We start from the raw sequence: 14873 nt of genomic DNA on the forward strand, positions 1-14873 counted from the left end.
CAGATTAACCATTTTTGTAATTTAGTCTAATACATGAACAAATTTGTCATTTTGTCAAACTTTGTGAAAACTTTACCGGCGTCAAACTCGAGGACAATTTTTAAGGGAGGAAAGTTAATTTTTTTCAAGGGACTCGGCCTGTATGTTTATTAAAATAGAATGCCGAAATTTGTAATTTACTCAATGTTATATGTCTATCATCATACATAATCAAAAAGTTTAAAAAAATTAAAATATAAAAAGTGTAATATGAATGCACAACTACCACATTTTTAACTGCATTGTCTGTAATCTTTGTGATAAATAAGTAAAAAACTCACCTTCGTATTACATTCAATGTCCCGATCACAATAAAATATGTAGAAAATACAAAAAAAGAAACCTTCTCTCTCATCATCAACACCCCCAGCGCCCAATTACCCACTTGGTTTTCTCTGAGAATCCCAAACAACCAATCAGAATCCATCAAAATTCATCTTCATAACCCGTTCTCAGATAAACCCTCGTTTCATTCCACTCAAAGTACACACACTCTCCAAGCAAACCTCAACCTCATGCCTACACTCCTTTCGCCTTTTGTTGTCTTCCTCTCTTTCTACGTGTCATTTTCTCACACCATTAATCCTACAACTCAGATTTTTTCATTTCACTCAAATATATATCGGAACTTCAAGAAAAACAGAGAGAAGGGCACGGATACAACAAGAAACCTTCTGCCATTGTTATTGAGCTTCAAAAGCTCAATTATAGAGCTTAATTCATACATCCAACCCCACTTGACATATCATTTTATCTGTTTTCAAAAAAATAGCGGAAGTTCTCTTCAATTTACAGAGCGGTTTGCTGTATATAAATGGCATCATCTTTGATTTCAACACCATTTACATTACCCACAACCAAAGCCGATCAATTATCATCAATCTCTCAAAAACACTACTTTCTCCACTCGTTTCTACCAAAAAAATCTTCACCGCATTTACCCAATTCGAGAACACCACACAGTTTGGGTGTGAAATGTGCTGTTGTCGGGAACGGCCTTTTCACCCAAACGACACAGGAAGTTCGTCGGATCGTACCTGAAAACAAGCAAGGCCTCCCGACAGTTAAAATCGTGTATGTGGTGTTGGAAGCCCAGTACCAGTCGTCACTTTCAGCTGCAGTCAGGACTCTGAACAGCAGCAACAAGTTTGCTTCGTATGAGGTGGTGGGGTACCTGGTGGAAGAGCTTAGAGACGAAAATAACTACAAGAGCTTCTGTTTAGACCTTGAAGATGCAAACATCTTCATCGGGTCGTTGATTTTTGTGGAGGAATTGGCGTTGAAAGTGAAGGATGCGGTGGAGAAACAGAGGGACAGGATGGATGCGGTGCTGGTGTTCCCTTCGATGCCGGAGGTTATGAGGCTGAACAAATTGGGATCGTTCAGTATGTCTCAACTGGGGCAATCAAAAAGCCCGTTCTTCCAGCTTTTCAAGAACAAGAAGAAGTCATCGGCCGGGTTTTCTGATCAGATGTTGAAGCTGGTGAGGACGTTGCCAAAGGTGTTGAAGTATCTGCCGAGTGATAAAGCTCAGGACGCGAGGCTTTATATCCTGAGTCTGCAGTTTTGGCTTGGTGGGTCCCCTGATAATTTGGTGAATTTTGTGAAGATGATTTCAGGGTCTTACGTTCCGGCATTGAAAGGGATGAAGATTGGGTATTCGGATCCGGTAATGTTCTTGGACAGCGGAATCTGGCATCCATTGGCTCCATGTATGTATGAAGATGTGAAGGAGTATTTGAATTGGTATGATACAAGAAGGGATACAAATGAGAAGCTAAAGAACCCGAATGCTCCTGTGGTTGGATTGGTTTTGCAAAGGAGTCATATCGTGACAGGAGACGACAGCCATTATGTGGCTGTCATCATGGAACTGGAAGCGAAAGGTGCAAAGGTGATTCCTCTTTTCGCGGGTGGGCTTGACTTCTCGGGTCCCATCGAGAAGTATCTGATTGACCCGATCACAAAAAAGCCGTTTGTGAACTCGGTGGTGTCGCTGACTGGGTTTGCATTGGTGGGAGGGCCCGCAAAGCAAGATCATCCAAGGGCAATCGAGGTGCTGATGAAGCTGGATGTGCCGTACATTGTGGCGTTGCCTCTTGTGTTCCAGACGACTGAGGAATGGCTGAACAGCACTTTGGGTCTTCACCCGATTCAGGTGGCTTTGCAGGTTGCGCTTCCAGAACTTGATGGAGGAATGGAGCCGATTGTTTTCTCAGGACGAGACCCAAGAACCGGTAAATCCCATGCCCTTCACAAGAGGGTGGAGCAGCTCTGCACCAGAGCAGTCAGATGGGCAGAACTGAAGAGGAAAACAAAGGTACTTACTTTTTCTCTCTCTCACATCACATATGCCTTATGCTGCTTTTTTTTATAGATATAAGCAGAGAAGTGAGGATAAACTATGAATGAATTCGAGTGAATTTTGAATATATTTTGATGTAAAACTTGAATGCAGACTGAGAAGAGGGTGGCGATCACGGTGTTCAGCTTCCCACCAGACAAAGGCAATGTGGGATCTGCTGCATACCTGAATGTGTTTGCGTCCATTTTCTCGGTGCTTCAAGACCTGAAAAAAGATGGTTACAATGTGGAAGGCCTTCCAGAGACTTCTCAAGAGTTGATTGAAGAGATTCTTCATGACAAAGAGGCTCAGTTCAGCAGTCCAAATCTGAATGTTGCATACAAAATGGGAGTGAGAGAGTATCAGCAGTTGACTCCTTATGCCACTGCCTTGGAAGAGAACTGGGGAAAGCCTCCAGGGAACTTGAACTCTGATGGGGAGAATCTCTTGGTTTATGGGAAAGCATACGGAAACATATTCATCGGGGTCCAGCCCACTTTTGGGTACGAGGGTGATCCCATGAGGCTGCTTTTCTCAAAATCAGCAAGCCCACATCACGGATTTGCAGCTTATTACACTTATGTTGAGAAGATCTTCAAAGCCGATGCTGTTCTTCATTTTGGAACCCACGGATCCTTAGAGTTCATGCCTGGGAAACAGGTCGGGATGAGTGATGCTTGTTTTCCCGACAGTCTTATAGGGAACATCCCGAATGTCTACTATTATGCAGCTAACAATCCTTCAGAAGCCACCATTGCCAAGAGAAGAAGCTATGCCAACACCATAAGCTACCTGACTCCACCTGCTGAGAATGCTGGTCTTTACAAGGGTCTGAAGCAGCTGAGTGAGTTGATTGCATCGTATCAGTCTCTCAAAGACACGGGTCGTGGTCAGCAGATCGTGAGCTCCATCATCAGTACAGCCAAGCAATGCAATCTTGACAAAGATGTTGATCTTCCTGAAGAAGGTGTGGAGATTTCAAGCAAGGAACGCGATCTTGTTGTTGGAAAGGTGTACTCCAAGATCATGGAGATCGAGTCGAGACTGTTGCCATGTGGGCTTCATGTGATCGGTGAGCCTCCGACAGCCATGGAGGCTGTTGCCACTCTGGTCAACATTGCCGCCTTGGACCGACCGGAAGAAGGGATCTCCTCTCTTCCATCGATACTGGCGGAGACGGTTGGCAGAGAGATAGAAGATATTTACAGAAGCAGTGATAAAGGAATCTTGAAAGATGTGGAGTTGTTGAAGCAGATCACAGAGGTGTCACGTGGGGCTGTTGATGCTTTTGTGCAGCGGAGCACCAACAGCAAGGGTCAGGTGGTTGATGTGTCTGGTAAATTAAGTACATTCCTTGGGTTTGGTCTGAATGAGCCTTGGATTCAGTTTTTGTCTGAAACCAAATTCTACAGAGCCGACAGGGACAAGCTCAGGGTTTTGTTCCAGTTCTTGGGAGATTGTTTGAAACTCATTGTGGCTGACAACGAATTAGGCAGCTTGAAACAGGCTTTGGAAGGGAGGTATGTGGAGCCGGGTCCAGGAGGCGACCCGATTCGGAACCCGAAAGTTTTACCCACGGGAAAGAACATCCATGCGTTGGACCCACAAGCAATCCCGACAACAGCAGCCATGCAGAGTGCAATGGTGGTGGTGGACAGGCTGCTGGAGAGGCAGAAGGCGGACAACGGAGGAAAGTATCCGGAGACGGTTGCATTGGTGTTGTGGGGAACAGACAACATCAAGACTTACGGGGAGTCTCTTGGTCAGGTGCTATGGATGATCGGTTGTAGACCCGTTGCAGACTCACTGGGACGAGTCAATCGGGTTGAGCCAGTGAGCCTTGAAGAGCTCGGAAGGCCAAGAATCGATGTTGTTGTCAACTGCTCGGGAGTCTTCAGGGATCTGTTCATCAACCAGGTAACAAATCGATTTCTTTCAAATGCTTTTTTTCAATTTTCCAGGTTTTTCTCTGACAGTATTTGTTGTTACAGATGAACCTGCTGGACAGGGCGGTGAAGATGGTGGCTGAGCTGGATGAGCCGCTGGACCAAAACTATGTACGGAAACACGCACTGGAACAGGCGGAGGCTCTTGGGGTGGATGTGAGAGAAGCTGCGACTCGTATCTTCTCAAATGCATCCGGATCCTACTCATCAAATGTAAATCTTGCAGTTGAGAACTCATCATGGAATGATGAGAAGCAGCTTCAAGACATGTATTTGAGCAGAAAGTCGTTTGCATTTGACAGCGACACTCCTGGTGCTGGAATGGAAGAGAAACGAAAAGTGTTTGAGATGGCATTGAGTACGGCCGAAGCAACATTCCAAAACCTGGACTCATCTGAGATATCTCTGACAGATGTCAGTCATTACTTTGACTCCGACCCCACCAACCTTGTTGGGAGCCTACGGAAGGACGGGAAGAAACCAAACGCGTACATTGCAGACACCACCACGGCTAACGCTCAGGTGCGGACCCTCTCAGAGACGGTCCGTTTGGACGCAAGGACAAAGCTGTTGAACCCGAAATGGTACGAAGGGATGCTGTCGAGTGGTTATGAGGGTGTTCGTGAGATTGAGAAGCGGCTCACCAACACGGTGGGGTGGAGTGCGACTTCTGGGCAGGTGGATAACTGGGTGTATGAAGAGGCTAACACCACCTTCATTCAAGATGAGGAGATGTTGAACAGGCTCATGAACACAAACCCTAACTCCTTCAGGAAGTTGGTGCAGACCTTCTTGGAGGCCAATGGGAGAGGCTACTGGGACACTACGGAGGATAATATTGAGAAGCTAAAGCAGTTGTACTCAGAGGTCGAAGATAAGATTGAGGGCGTTGATCGGTAATTTATAGTTATGTCATATTTATAACCTTGTCATCTGTTTCCTTTTCCCCAAAACTGTAAACATTTTGATCGTTCATGGGGACTACTCTCATTGTATTCTATAGTTTCACGATTCTGATTCACCAAAATTTAATGTAAATTTTAGTAGTTTATTATGAATTCATCAAATGTAGGGAATGATTTACTTGCAAGAAAATTACCTTTAAGTTAGCAAACAACGACTCCTGGCTATTAAGGAACTCTAGAGAACAGGTTTCACATGGACATTTCCTCGAACAGCTTGTGTGCATTCTTGCCGCATTTGCTCATGGTGTACCGATAAACCTGGCCATTCCAGCCAAACAGCGAATGGTCCTCTCCCCCCTCTCTTAGAGCTTCCAATGGCGAACAACCTCATGTTGTGATACTGGCAATGACTGCTTTATGGTTGTTCACAATAGGGAGTAATGAGGAAGCAAAATGGAACTTGGAAATTCTTTAGCTTTACTTGCGGGTAATCTTTACATGAACAAGATCGATGCAAGTAGGCCTAATATATAAACGAAAGCTTACTGATAAAATATTTCCAGGTAAAAAGGTTTCTCTTGAACATTTCCTCGAAACGTGAGCATGCACTACCAACGAACCGTTATCAATGGCTAGTTTGATAAGAATCGACTATTAGCAGGATGACTAGGATCTGTGATATTAGTTACTTGGATTTGTTTTAACAGTGTCGGGGTCTCAAACAAATTAGTAAACAGTACAAATTAGGCTTTTTAGTTGTATCAAGAGCTGAATTTCTAAAAGGGTCTGAATTTGGGATAATGACTTGAAAGGGTAACGAACTTTTGACTTTTGTCACATTTAGTCACTAAACTTTTTTTCGTTATATATTTGTCATTACTATTAAAACTGTTCACATTTTACCCTTATGACCGGCTGTTGCCGGTCATAAGGGTAAAATGTAAACAATTTCAATAGTTCAATGGCAAATAGATAACGAAAAAAAGTTTAGTGACTAAATATGAACAAAATCGAAAGTTCATTTCCCTCTAAAAAGTTCAATGACTAAATGTGAACAAACCTCCTCTTGTATTATGTTTTAGCAAATTATTTATTTTTGTTAAATTGTAACAACATTTGTTGATGAAGAAATCTATGAAATAAAAAAAACAAAACAAAACCCTGAAAATATATTTAAAAAAAAACAAAAAACCAAAAACAAAATAAAAAACCAATGGTTTGACATTTCCAAAATAAAAAATCAAAATTTTCAATCTGATTTTGGTTTTACAAAAAAAATAAACCATTCTCACTGATGTGAATTATGACCATTGGTTTGGCATGCGAAATTTGTGACATCCCATGAATATGTAGTTACAACATCGTTTGAACTCGTAATTCATAGTAAGGGGTTAGAGTATCATCGCATGAATACGTAGTTACAACATCGTCTGAACTCGTAATTCATCACCTACAGGTTATGGGCCTGCTGGTGTTTCCACTGGGTTGTCTAGAATAGTCCGTGGTCGCCATCTATACTCTGGTAGATGACTACATCGCCACATTGCTGGTTAAGGTTATGGTATCTCCTTTCATCCAACATCACATATTCATCGTCATCTATTTACCTAATTATCACCACATTTCTATCATCACCTATCTTTCATCATTTTATTTCATCACACACCAACTATTTCATCTATCCATGTTTCATCCGCAATATATTTGTAGATATAAAATAAATATACCGTTTAAATCTTTTAAAACATGTATAAAATCGTTCATCCAGCATAGACAGCAAGTATTCAAATAATATGCACACATAGCACGTAATTTATATAAAATACTTCATATCTATGTGTAAGATTAAAGTAACTATATATACCATAAAAATCCCATAAATGCTTCCTAACTTCGAACCCCAAGGTTTACTCTACTAAAGCTTCATATTCTCGGCTCTCTGAACCTAGAAGGGTCCAGATCTATCACACCAAAAAGCTCAAGATAGCTCTTCCTCTCACTCTACACACTCAAGCTCGCTAGGGTTCTCACTTATGGGAATGTTAGTCGCAATTGAAGGCCATAAGTGCCTTTAAATATGGCTCGGGCACAAAGATTTAGGGTTTCTGCCAACAGCGCGGACTCGTCGAGTCACCTCACCGACTCGTCGAGTCCATTCATTAATCTGAGTCATCAGTCGCGACCTTACTCGACGAGTTGAGGCGTCAACTCGTCGAGTCTCTCTTCTTAACTCAAAAGAAAAATACTTAAATGATGATACCTGGAAATCCGGATGTTACATTTTGTTTTTTTATTTCATAGATTTCTTCATCAACAAATAATGTTGATACAATTAAACAAAAATAAATAATTTTGCTAAAACATAATACAATAGGAAGTTTGTTCACATTTAGTCATTGAACTTTGTAGAGGGAAATGAACTTTCGATTTTGTTCACATTTAGTCACTAAACTTTTTTTCATTATCTATTTGCCACTAAACTATTGAAACTGTTCACATTTTACCCTTATGACCGGTAACAGCCGGTCATAAGGGTAAAATGTGAACAGTTTCAATAGTTTAGTGGCAAATAGACAACGAAAAAAAAGTTTAGTGACTAAATGTGACAAAAGTCGAAAGTTCGTTACCCTTTCAAGTCATTATCCCGTCTAAATTTTTAAGATCTGAATTTTTAAATGTTGTTTGTTTAGAACCTCTGAATTGCAGTGCTGAATTATAAAAATGACCATTTTGCCCTTCTATGTTATTTTTTGCTAAATTCAATATTTTTGCTTATAAAATAACCAAATGAAACATAACATTATCATTTCATGATTATACCCCAACCAACTAATTGCAATAATAGAAGAAAATCAAGATTCTATATCACAAATGACAAACCTATTTCTTAATTGTGGCACCCAAAACAATCAAAACCTCCAATTCAAGAGCTTCACATATCTTCACAATTTTTTCAACTATAAAAAGGGTACAATAGAAACTTGAGAGTTGATCCTTGACTGGTTTGACCTTCTATGGCTTTAAAGGAACTATTAGAGTTGTGGTTGGCAATGGGAGGGTAGTAGCTGAACCATATATTGTTTTAATGGCAGATAGTATTGGATCACTCTCTTCAACCTATTGAGGCACAATATAGCCAATTCCTGATGACAAGTTAATAGACAATGTATCAGAACAATAAGGAGTCATGATTTTTGATAAATTGAAGATGAATGAATGAAGTGAAAACAGAATATGGAAGCAATTTCAATAATTTCATAATGAAGTGAAAACAGAATATGTCGTGTGTATCCCTGTACAAACATTGAAGAAAACATCAGCTTACATCTAATTCTAGTTTCTTTTCCTGCAATTGTGCTGAGAAGACAACAATATCAAATTTTCAATTGATACCTTGATTTCAAAAAAAAAAAAAAAAAAAGGAAAAAAAGGAAAACAATGGTCTGATTTCAGGAATGATACTCTACTTTCAAGGGAAAAACTACGAGACTCAATTTTCAAGAATTAAACTCGGATTGCAAAGCAAGAGAAAAAGAAAAACTTTACCTATACAAGATGTCGGAGGTGAAGTCGGCGGCACCGGTGGCGTTGCAGATCGGATGCAGGCAATGAAATCGATTTTCAGAAGAAGAGAAACATACTTGCTGGGCAGAATTCGAAAACGAGTTCGAGCCAGAGGACGTGCGTCGGCGTCGGCGTTGCAGGGTGCAGCATCGTCGACGTTTTGGGTGGACGTGAGCCTCGTCGGAATCTTGGTGGTGAAGAGAAGCAGGCGCGAATGGGAGCACACACGAAGGGAAGAAAAGGCGATGAAGCGTTTGTCGGTCTTTCTTTAGGGCAAATTAGGTACGCGTCATTTTTTTTCAGACCTTGTTCAATATCTGAAAAAATAAAAGGTAATTATAACTTTAAGAGGTAAAAAATAAGATGCAAACAAACGATCTGAATCTGAAATTTTAAGAGATTGTCTCTTAATTTTGCAATTAAGAGGTAAACAAACAGGCCCTTAGTAGAGCTTCTCTATGCACAAACATCAAAATCAATGTTTTAAAACACGGGTTTTTAGTTGACCCGGTGTGATGACCGGTTCACGGGTCAACCCGGTTTATGGCATTTTTCTATTTTTATATATTTTTACTTTTCTATATAATGCATAGACATATAAACCAATAATTTGATTCCTTCAAAGTTTAAACATTGAATAATTATCAAAACATGTTATAGATTATGCTTGTAATGGTTTGTCTTCCCTTGATTCCATATTTAACTGCATTGAAAAGCAATATTATAATCAATAAACATATGTTAACTGGATCCTAATTACATAATCTACACAATCAGAAACCTTGAAACGGTGATCAATTAACAATAAATCATCAGTAAACTAACCAAAACCGTCACCTTCACAATCGATAGGAGAAGAAAACATCAATTAATCGATCCAAGCCCTCTCAAAACGGGTCAATCCGGTTTTAACCGGTTCGACATATATGGTTCGACTGTGGTTTAGGGGAAACCCGGCCGGTTCGATCCGGTCTGTATTTTTACATAAAACCGTTTTCAATTGACCCGCCTTCTACTCCGGGTCACGATCCAATCCGGTTGAACCGGCCGGGTCGACCCGGGTTTTAAAACATTGATCAAAATGGTGATCATTTAACACCATTTTACTGATTGCAATCCAACCAACCTCAAAAATATTGGTTTTTAGAGGCTTTCATATTTGACATCTGTATTTTGTGTTAAAAAGGAGCCAACACAAAAATGATATGATTTTTGAAGGTTAATTGGAGTAAAATGACTCTAAAATGGTATTTTAGAGGTTCATTTTGAGTTGGCCTTAGGACTATATTTCAACCGTAGTATGAAATTAGCTCCACGAAATTAGTTTGAAAAATGATTAGTGTTTATCGAAAAGGTCGGTGATAGATCAAAGAGACCAAAATGCATGCATAAAAGCATTTCCGATCTATAAGCATTATGGGATAGATGAAAGGCTTACAGCTTGGCAAATAGTGTCAATGTTGGGTTTTTCCGACGTTTTTCTCTCCTCATCTCATTTCCACGACTACTTTTTTTTTCAAATTTTTATCCTATATAAATTCCAAACAATCCTACTTTGTCAATTAGCATATTCCAAACAATCGTACTTTGTCGATTAGCATACTGATGCTTTGGATGAGGACTGGAGTATGTATGTGCAAGAGAGAACCCCTTGTTTTTCTGTCCATTGCTCTCTATGATAATAAGTGCAAATTTTACATAACACACTTAATGAAAATAAGATATATATATATATAGGTGGGATTAAAGGTTTGGACTTACTAATGGTGTAACACCCAAAGTTTTGAAGGCCAAGAAAGGAAAGAAAACCCTAACTTTAAGGGGGGACTCGGCGAGTCCAAGCGGGATCCGGGTCGAGGAGTAAGTGACCGACTCGGCGAGTCAGCCAAGGAGACTCGACGAGTCAGGTCTGTTCGATGAAAACCCTCAATCCGGGACTTTGGGCGCTATTTAAGCTCCTTATTCTCTCCATTAGGGTTCCCTAGAGCCTCCCTCATACAGAAAACGAACCCCAAGCCCCCATTGTTGTGCATTCAAGCTTCCAAGTCATTTTTTTGGGTGAATTGAAGGAAGAAGAAAGAGGGAAATCATTGAAGCCTCAAGGATTGGCTGGAGTTTGTGGAACCTCTCTGAGTTATTGAAGGTATTAAGTCGTTTCTTTCCTTTAGATCTTCTATGGTTGTGAGATTTGGGGCTTTTTAAGCCATGGATAGTCATCCATTTGAGTTAGAAACCGGATCTGGAGTTGCTACTTCAGATCCAAGCATATTATGGTCTTGAGAAGCATAAAGTTTCAGCCCTTGAGTTGATTATGGAGCCTCCTTGCCTTAAACCCTAGTTTATGGTGTATTTTGCCTAGGTCTCCTTCTCTACACGTAAAGTTTGCAACTTTACGTGAGGAATAGGCTTGGGAAGGGTGGATCTACAGTTTGGAGTCCATGCATGACTCAAAAGTCCTCTGCATGTATAGAGATCTGAATGGACTCGGCGAGTCCTTTGAGTGGACTCGGCGAGTAGCATGAAGATGAGGAGGAACTCGACGAGTGGGATGAACAACTCGTCGAGTCAGATAAAGTTGGGTAGGAACTTGACGAGTTGGATGAACAACTCGGTGAGTCTGTTGAAGGTTGTCTTCGACTCGGCGAGTCTGTTCTTGGACTCGGCGAGTCAAGTCGCGAAACCCCCAAACCCTTCGAGTTGAGACTCGAATCAGTGAGTCGAGTGGACACTCGGTGAGTTGGACAGGTCAGGACTCGAAAATCGGTAGACTCGGCGAGTCATGGACTGACTCGGCGAGTCGAGACGCGAATGGAAGAACTCTAAACATATGAACTCGGCGAGTCAATAGGGTGACTCGGCGAGTAGGGTTGACCTAAAAGGTTGACTTTGACCAGGACTTTGACTTTGACCAGAGTTGACTTGGTTGTCTTTCGGGGGTCAGTTAGACTCAGTGTTGCATTGATTTTGGTAGCTCGGAGAGCGAGTGGAGCAGGAGTTCAGAGAGTTGTCGGGCAGCAGCTAGTGGGTTCATCAGTCAGTTCAGCCAGTGCAGGTGAGTTTCCCTTTGTATGAATGGGTCTACGGCCACAACGCCGGTCCATGTAGTTATGAGTAGAAGACCCGGGGGTTAGCCCTAGGCACAGTATGCTAGTATGATATTCAGGACGAGGTCCAATAATAGAGGGCGGTGCCCAAGGAATGGTTTATATGATAGTTTATACTTGTTTTCTGTGTGATAATTGTATATGCCTGGTAGGGAGGTGGGTGTGGGCGAGGTCCCATATCTCACCAATAGCAGAGTGTAGGTGGTGTTCCATATCTCAGTAGCAGCAGATCATGGGCGAGGCCCAAGTTAGGGAAGGAGTGAGGATGGGCTGGGCCCGTACCTCACTATCAGCAGGAGTATGGACGGGGTTTCATGACTCATCAGTAGCAGGACAGGGGCGGGGCCCAAAGATAGGCGAGGCCTTAGGACAAGATTCGTTAGTATGTGTTTAGCTTATGTGATGTGATGTGATATGTTTATGTGCTATTATATGTTAGTGGGCGAGCCCCTGTGACAGGCGAGGCCTAAGTGAAACAGATCTATATCCGAGCGGGGCTCGAAGCCAGGCGGGGCCTAGAGCAGCGTGGCCGTTGTAACGGGCGAGGCCCGAGGTAGGGGGCGAGGCCCAGAATAGCGGGCGTGGCCCAGTATGTGCAGTATGTGGTTATGCATGGTATGTGGTAGGGTGGGGAACTCACTAAGCTTCATGCTTACGGTTTTCAGTTTTTGTTTCAGGTACTTCCGGTAGCGAAGGGAAGAGCTCGGGGTGATCGCATGGCACACACCATAGATTAGACAACCTGGGAATGTTTGCTCTGATAACGAACATGTATTTTGGAAACTAATACTCTGTTTATGTTTTGAAATGATGAATTTGCTTAAAGTAATGTTTTATCAAAAGAAATTTTTAGTCATAAATTTTGGGACGTTCCAAGTTGGTATCAGAGCCTTGGTTTGAGGGATTCGGACATGCTATCGGGTGTGTCTGAACTCAAACTGAGGAATTGGTATAGAAGTTTTCAAAATGAAAAGACAGTTTTGTAAAAGGAGAGTTTTGGGAAATAAAACGGTTTTAGAAAAGCAAAAATAATTCAAAAAGAAAAGAACTTTGAAAAGAGAAAAAGGGTGTGGTGCATGCAATCAACCGAGCTCAAGTAAGTACCCCAAAATACCCATACAAGTTTATGATTTGATTATCAGTTGATAGAACAACATGCTAGATTAGGACTAAGGATCTAGGGATGACGCCTTATGTGCCTATTATATGTGTTTTGAGCTGCATGATAGTGCTGATTAGACAGTAGTAGGATAGCCTGTTTAGGTTATGCCTGAGTTTATGAGTTTGTGTGGGTCTATGAGTTTGTGTTGCATGCTAGTTCAGATTCTTGCTATTTGGATATGATTGCTTGAGTATGTTGTGGTTAGATTTTCCCTAGTCTGAATGTTGTTTGCTTTGTGCAATATGGGATTCCGAGTGATGGGAGTTAGCCATTAGGTGGATACGTCACGTCACATGTGATCAGGGTTGAATAATCTCAGAGTGATGGATTTGGCCCTATTGTGCAGCTCTTGTTTGAGTCCAACCGTTGTAGGGACGAGTCTTTTACTTGAAGGATTATCTGAGCCTCGTCACATGTGATGGTACCCAGGTGATGACTAATTGGCATCACAAGGAGACCTTCAGCAGCTGAGGACTGGTTTGAGTTGAGTCAGAGGTTTCCCTAGGGTAAGCCTAGGATGAGATAGTGCTGGGAGCAATAGTAATGGATAAGGGACCAGGTGGAGTCAAAGCAATCCTGAGGAAAGTACGGATAGATGTGGAAGGTAGTATGGGCCCATACTTGTAACACCCAAGATTTTGAAAGCCAAGAAAGTAAAGGAAACCCTAAATTTAAGAGGGACTCGGCGAGTCCAAGGAAGGACTCGGCGAGTCGGAGCGGGATCCGGGCCGAGGAGTAAGTGACCAACTCGGCGAGTCGGCCAAGTGGACTCGGCGAGTCTGGTCTATGCGAGGAAAACCCTAAATCCGGGGCTTGGAGCCTATTTAAGCGTCTCAATCTTCTTCCTAGGGCTCCTTTACAGCCTCTCACACCCAGAATGCCGCACCTTAAGCCTCCATTGTGTTCATTCAAGCTTTTAGCCATTTTTGAGTGATTTAGAAGAAGAAGAAGAAGAAGAAGTGGGAATCTTTGAAGCATCAAGGAGTGGTTTTGGATCTGAAGTTTGGGGAGCATTTCAGAGCATTGGAAGGTATCAATTCGTTTCCCTCCTTTAGATCTTCTTTGGATATGAGTTTTGGGGCTTTTAAGTCATGTTTAAGGTCAATCTCGAGTTTGAAGTCCAGATCTGAGGTTGCTACCTCAGATCCATGCTTGTTGTGGTCTAGAATCCCGAAAAGTATCAGCCATTGGGTGGGTTATGGAGCCTCTTGGTCTCAAACCCTAGTTATTGGTGCATTTTGCCTAGATCTCCCTCTCTACACGTAAAGTTTGCAACTTTATGTGGGGAATAGGCTTGGGAAGGGTAGATCTACAGTTTGGAGTTCATGCATGACTCGGAAGTCCTCTGCATGTAAGTGGATCTTATTGGACTCGGCGAGTCCTTCGAGTGGACTCGGCGAGTCCTTCGAGTGGACTCGGCGAGTAGCTTGAAGATGAGGAGGAACTCGACGAGTGGGATGAACAGCTCGTCGAGTCGGATGAAGATAGGTGTGAACTCGGCGAGTTGGATGAACAACTCGGCGAGTTGGATGAAGATTGCCGTGTGCTCGGCGAGTCTGTTCTTAGACTTGGCGAGTCAAGTCGCGTGGTCCCAAACCCTTCGAGTTAAGTCTCGAGTCAGCGAGTCGAGACAGGACTCAGTGAGTTGGACAGGACAGGAATCAGGAATCAGTAGACTCGGCGAGTCAGGGGCTGACTCGGCGAGTAGAGTCGCGAGTGGGAGGACTCTGGAATTATGAACTCGGCGAGTCAGTAGGGTGACTCGACGAGTAGGGTTGACCTGGAAGGTTGACTTTGACCAGGACGTTG

General features: G+C 42.3%; 1 protein-coding gene across 1 annotated transcript; it reads left to right on the forward strand.

The window, feature by feature from the left end:
* The first annotated feature begins 554 nt into the window (after nt 1–554).
* Nucleotides 555–5387, forward strand: LOC111879365 (magnesium-chelatase subunit ChlH, chloroplastic). The gene is made up of 3 exons (XM_023875803.3): nt 555–2359; nt 2498–4300; nt 4375–5387. The coding sequence occupies exons 1-3, from the start codon at nt 854–856 to the stop codon at nt 5227–5229; spliced, it is 4164 nt and encodes a 1387-aa protein (XP_023731571.1). The 5' UTR covers nt 555–853; the 3' UTR covers nt 5230–5387.
* The last annotated feature ends 9486 nt before the right edge of the window (nt 5388–14873 follow it).

The sequence above is a fragment of the Lactuca sativa genome, chromosome 9, assembly GCF_002870075.4.
Source record: "Lactuca sativa cultivar Salinas chromosome 9, Lsat_Salinas_v11, whole genome shotgun sequence".
In the NCBI taxonomy this organism is placed as follows: Eukaryota; Viridiplantae; Streptophyta; class Magnoliopsida; order Asterales; family Asteraceae; genus Lactuca; species Lactuca sativa.

Coding starts and splice junctions, on each gene's coding strand:
- LOC111879365 (XM_023875803.3), top strand. CDS start 854: ATGGCATCATCTTTGATTTCAACACCATTTACATTACCCACAACCAAA. Junction 2,360..2,497: donor AACTGAAGAGGAAAACAAAG/GTACTTACTTTT, acceptor ACTTGAATGCAG/ACTGAGAAGAGGGTGGCGAT. Junction 4,301..4,374: donor GGGATCTGTTCATCAACCAG/GTAACAAATCGA, acceptor TTGTTGTTACAG/ATGAACCTGCTGGACAGGGC.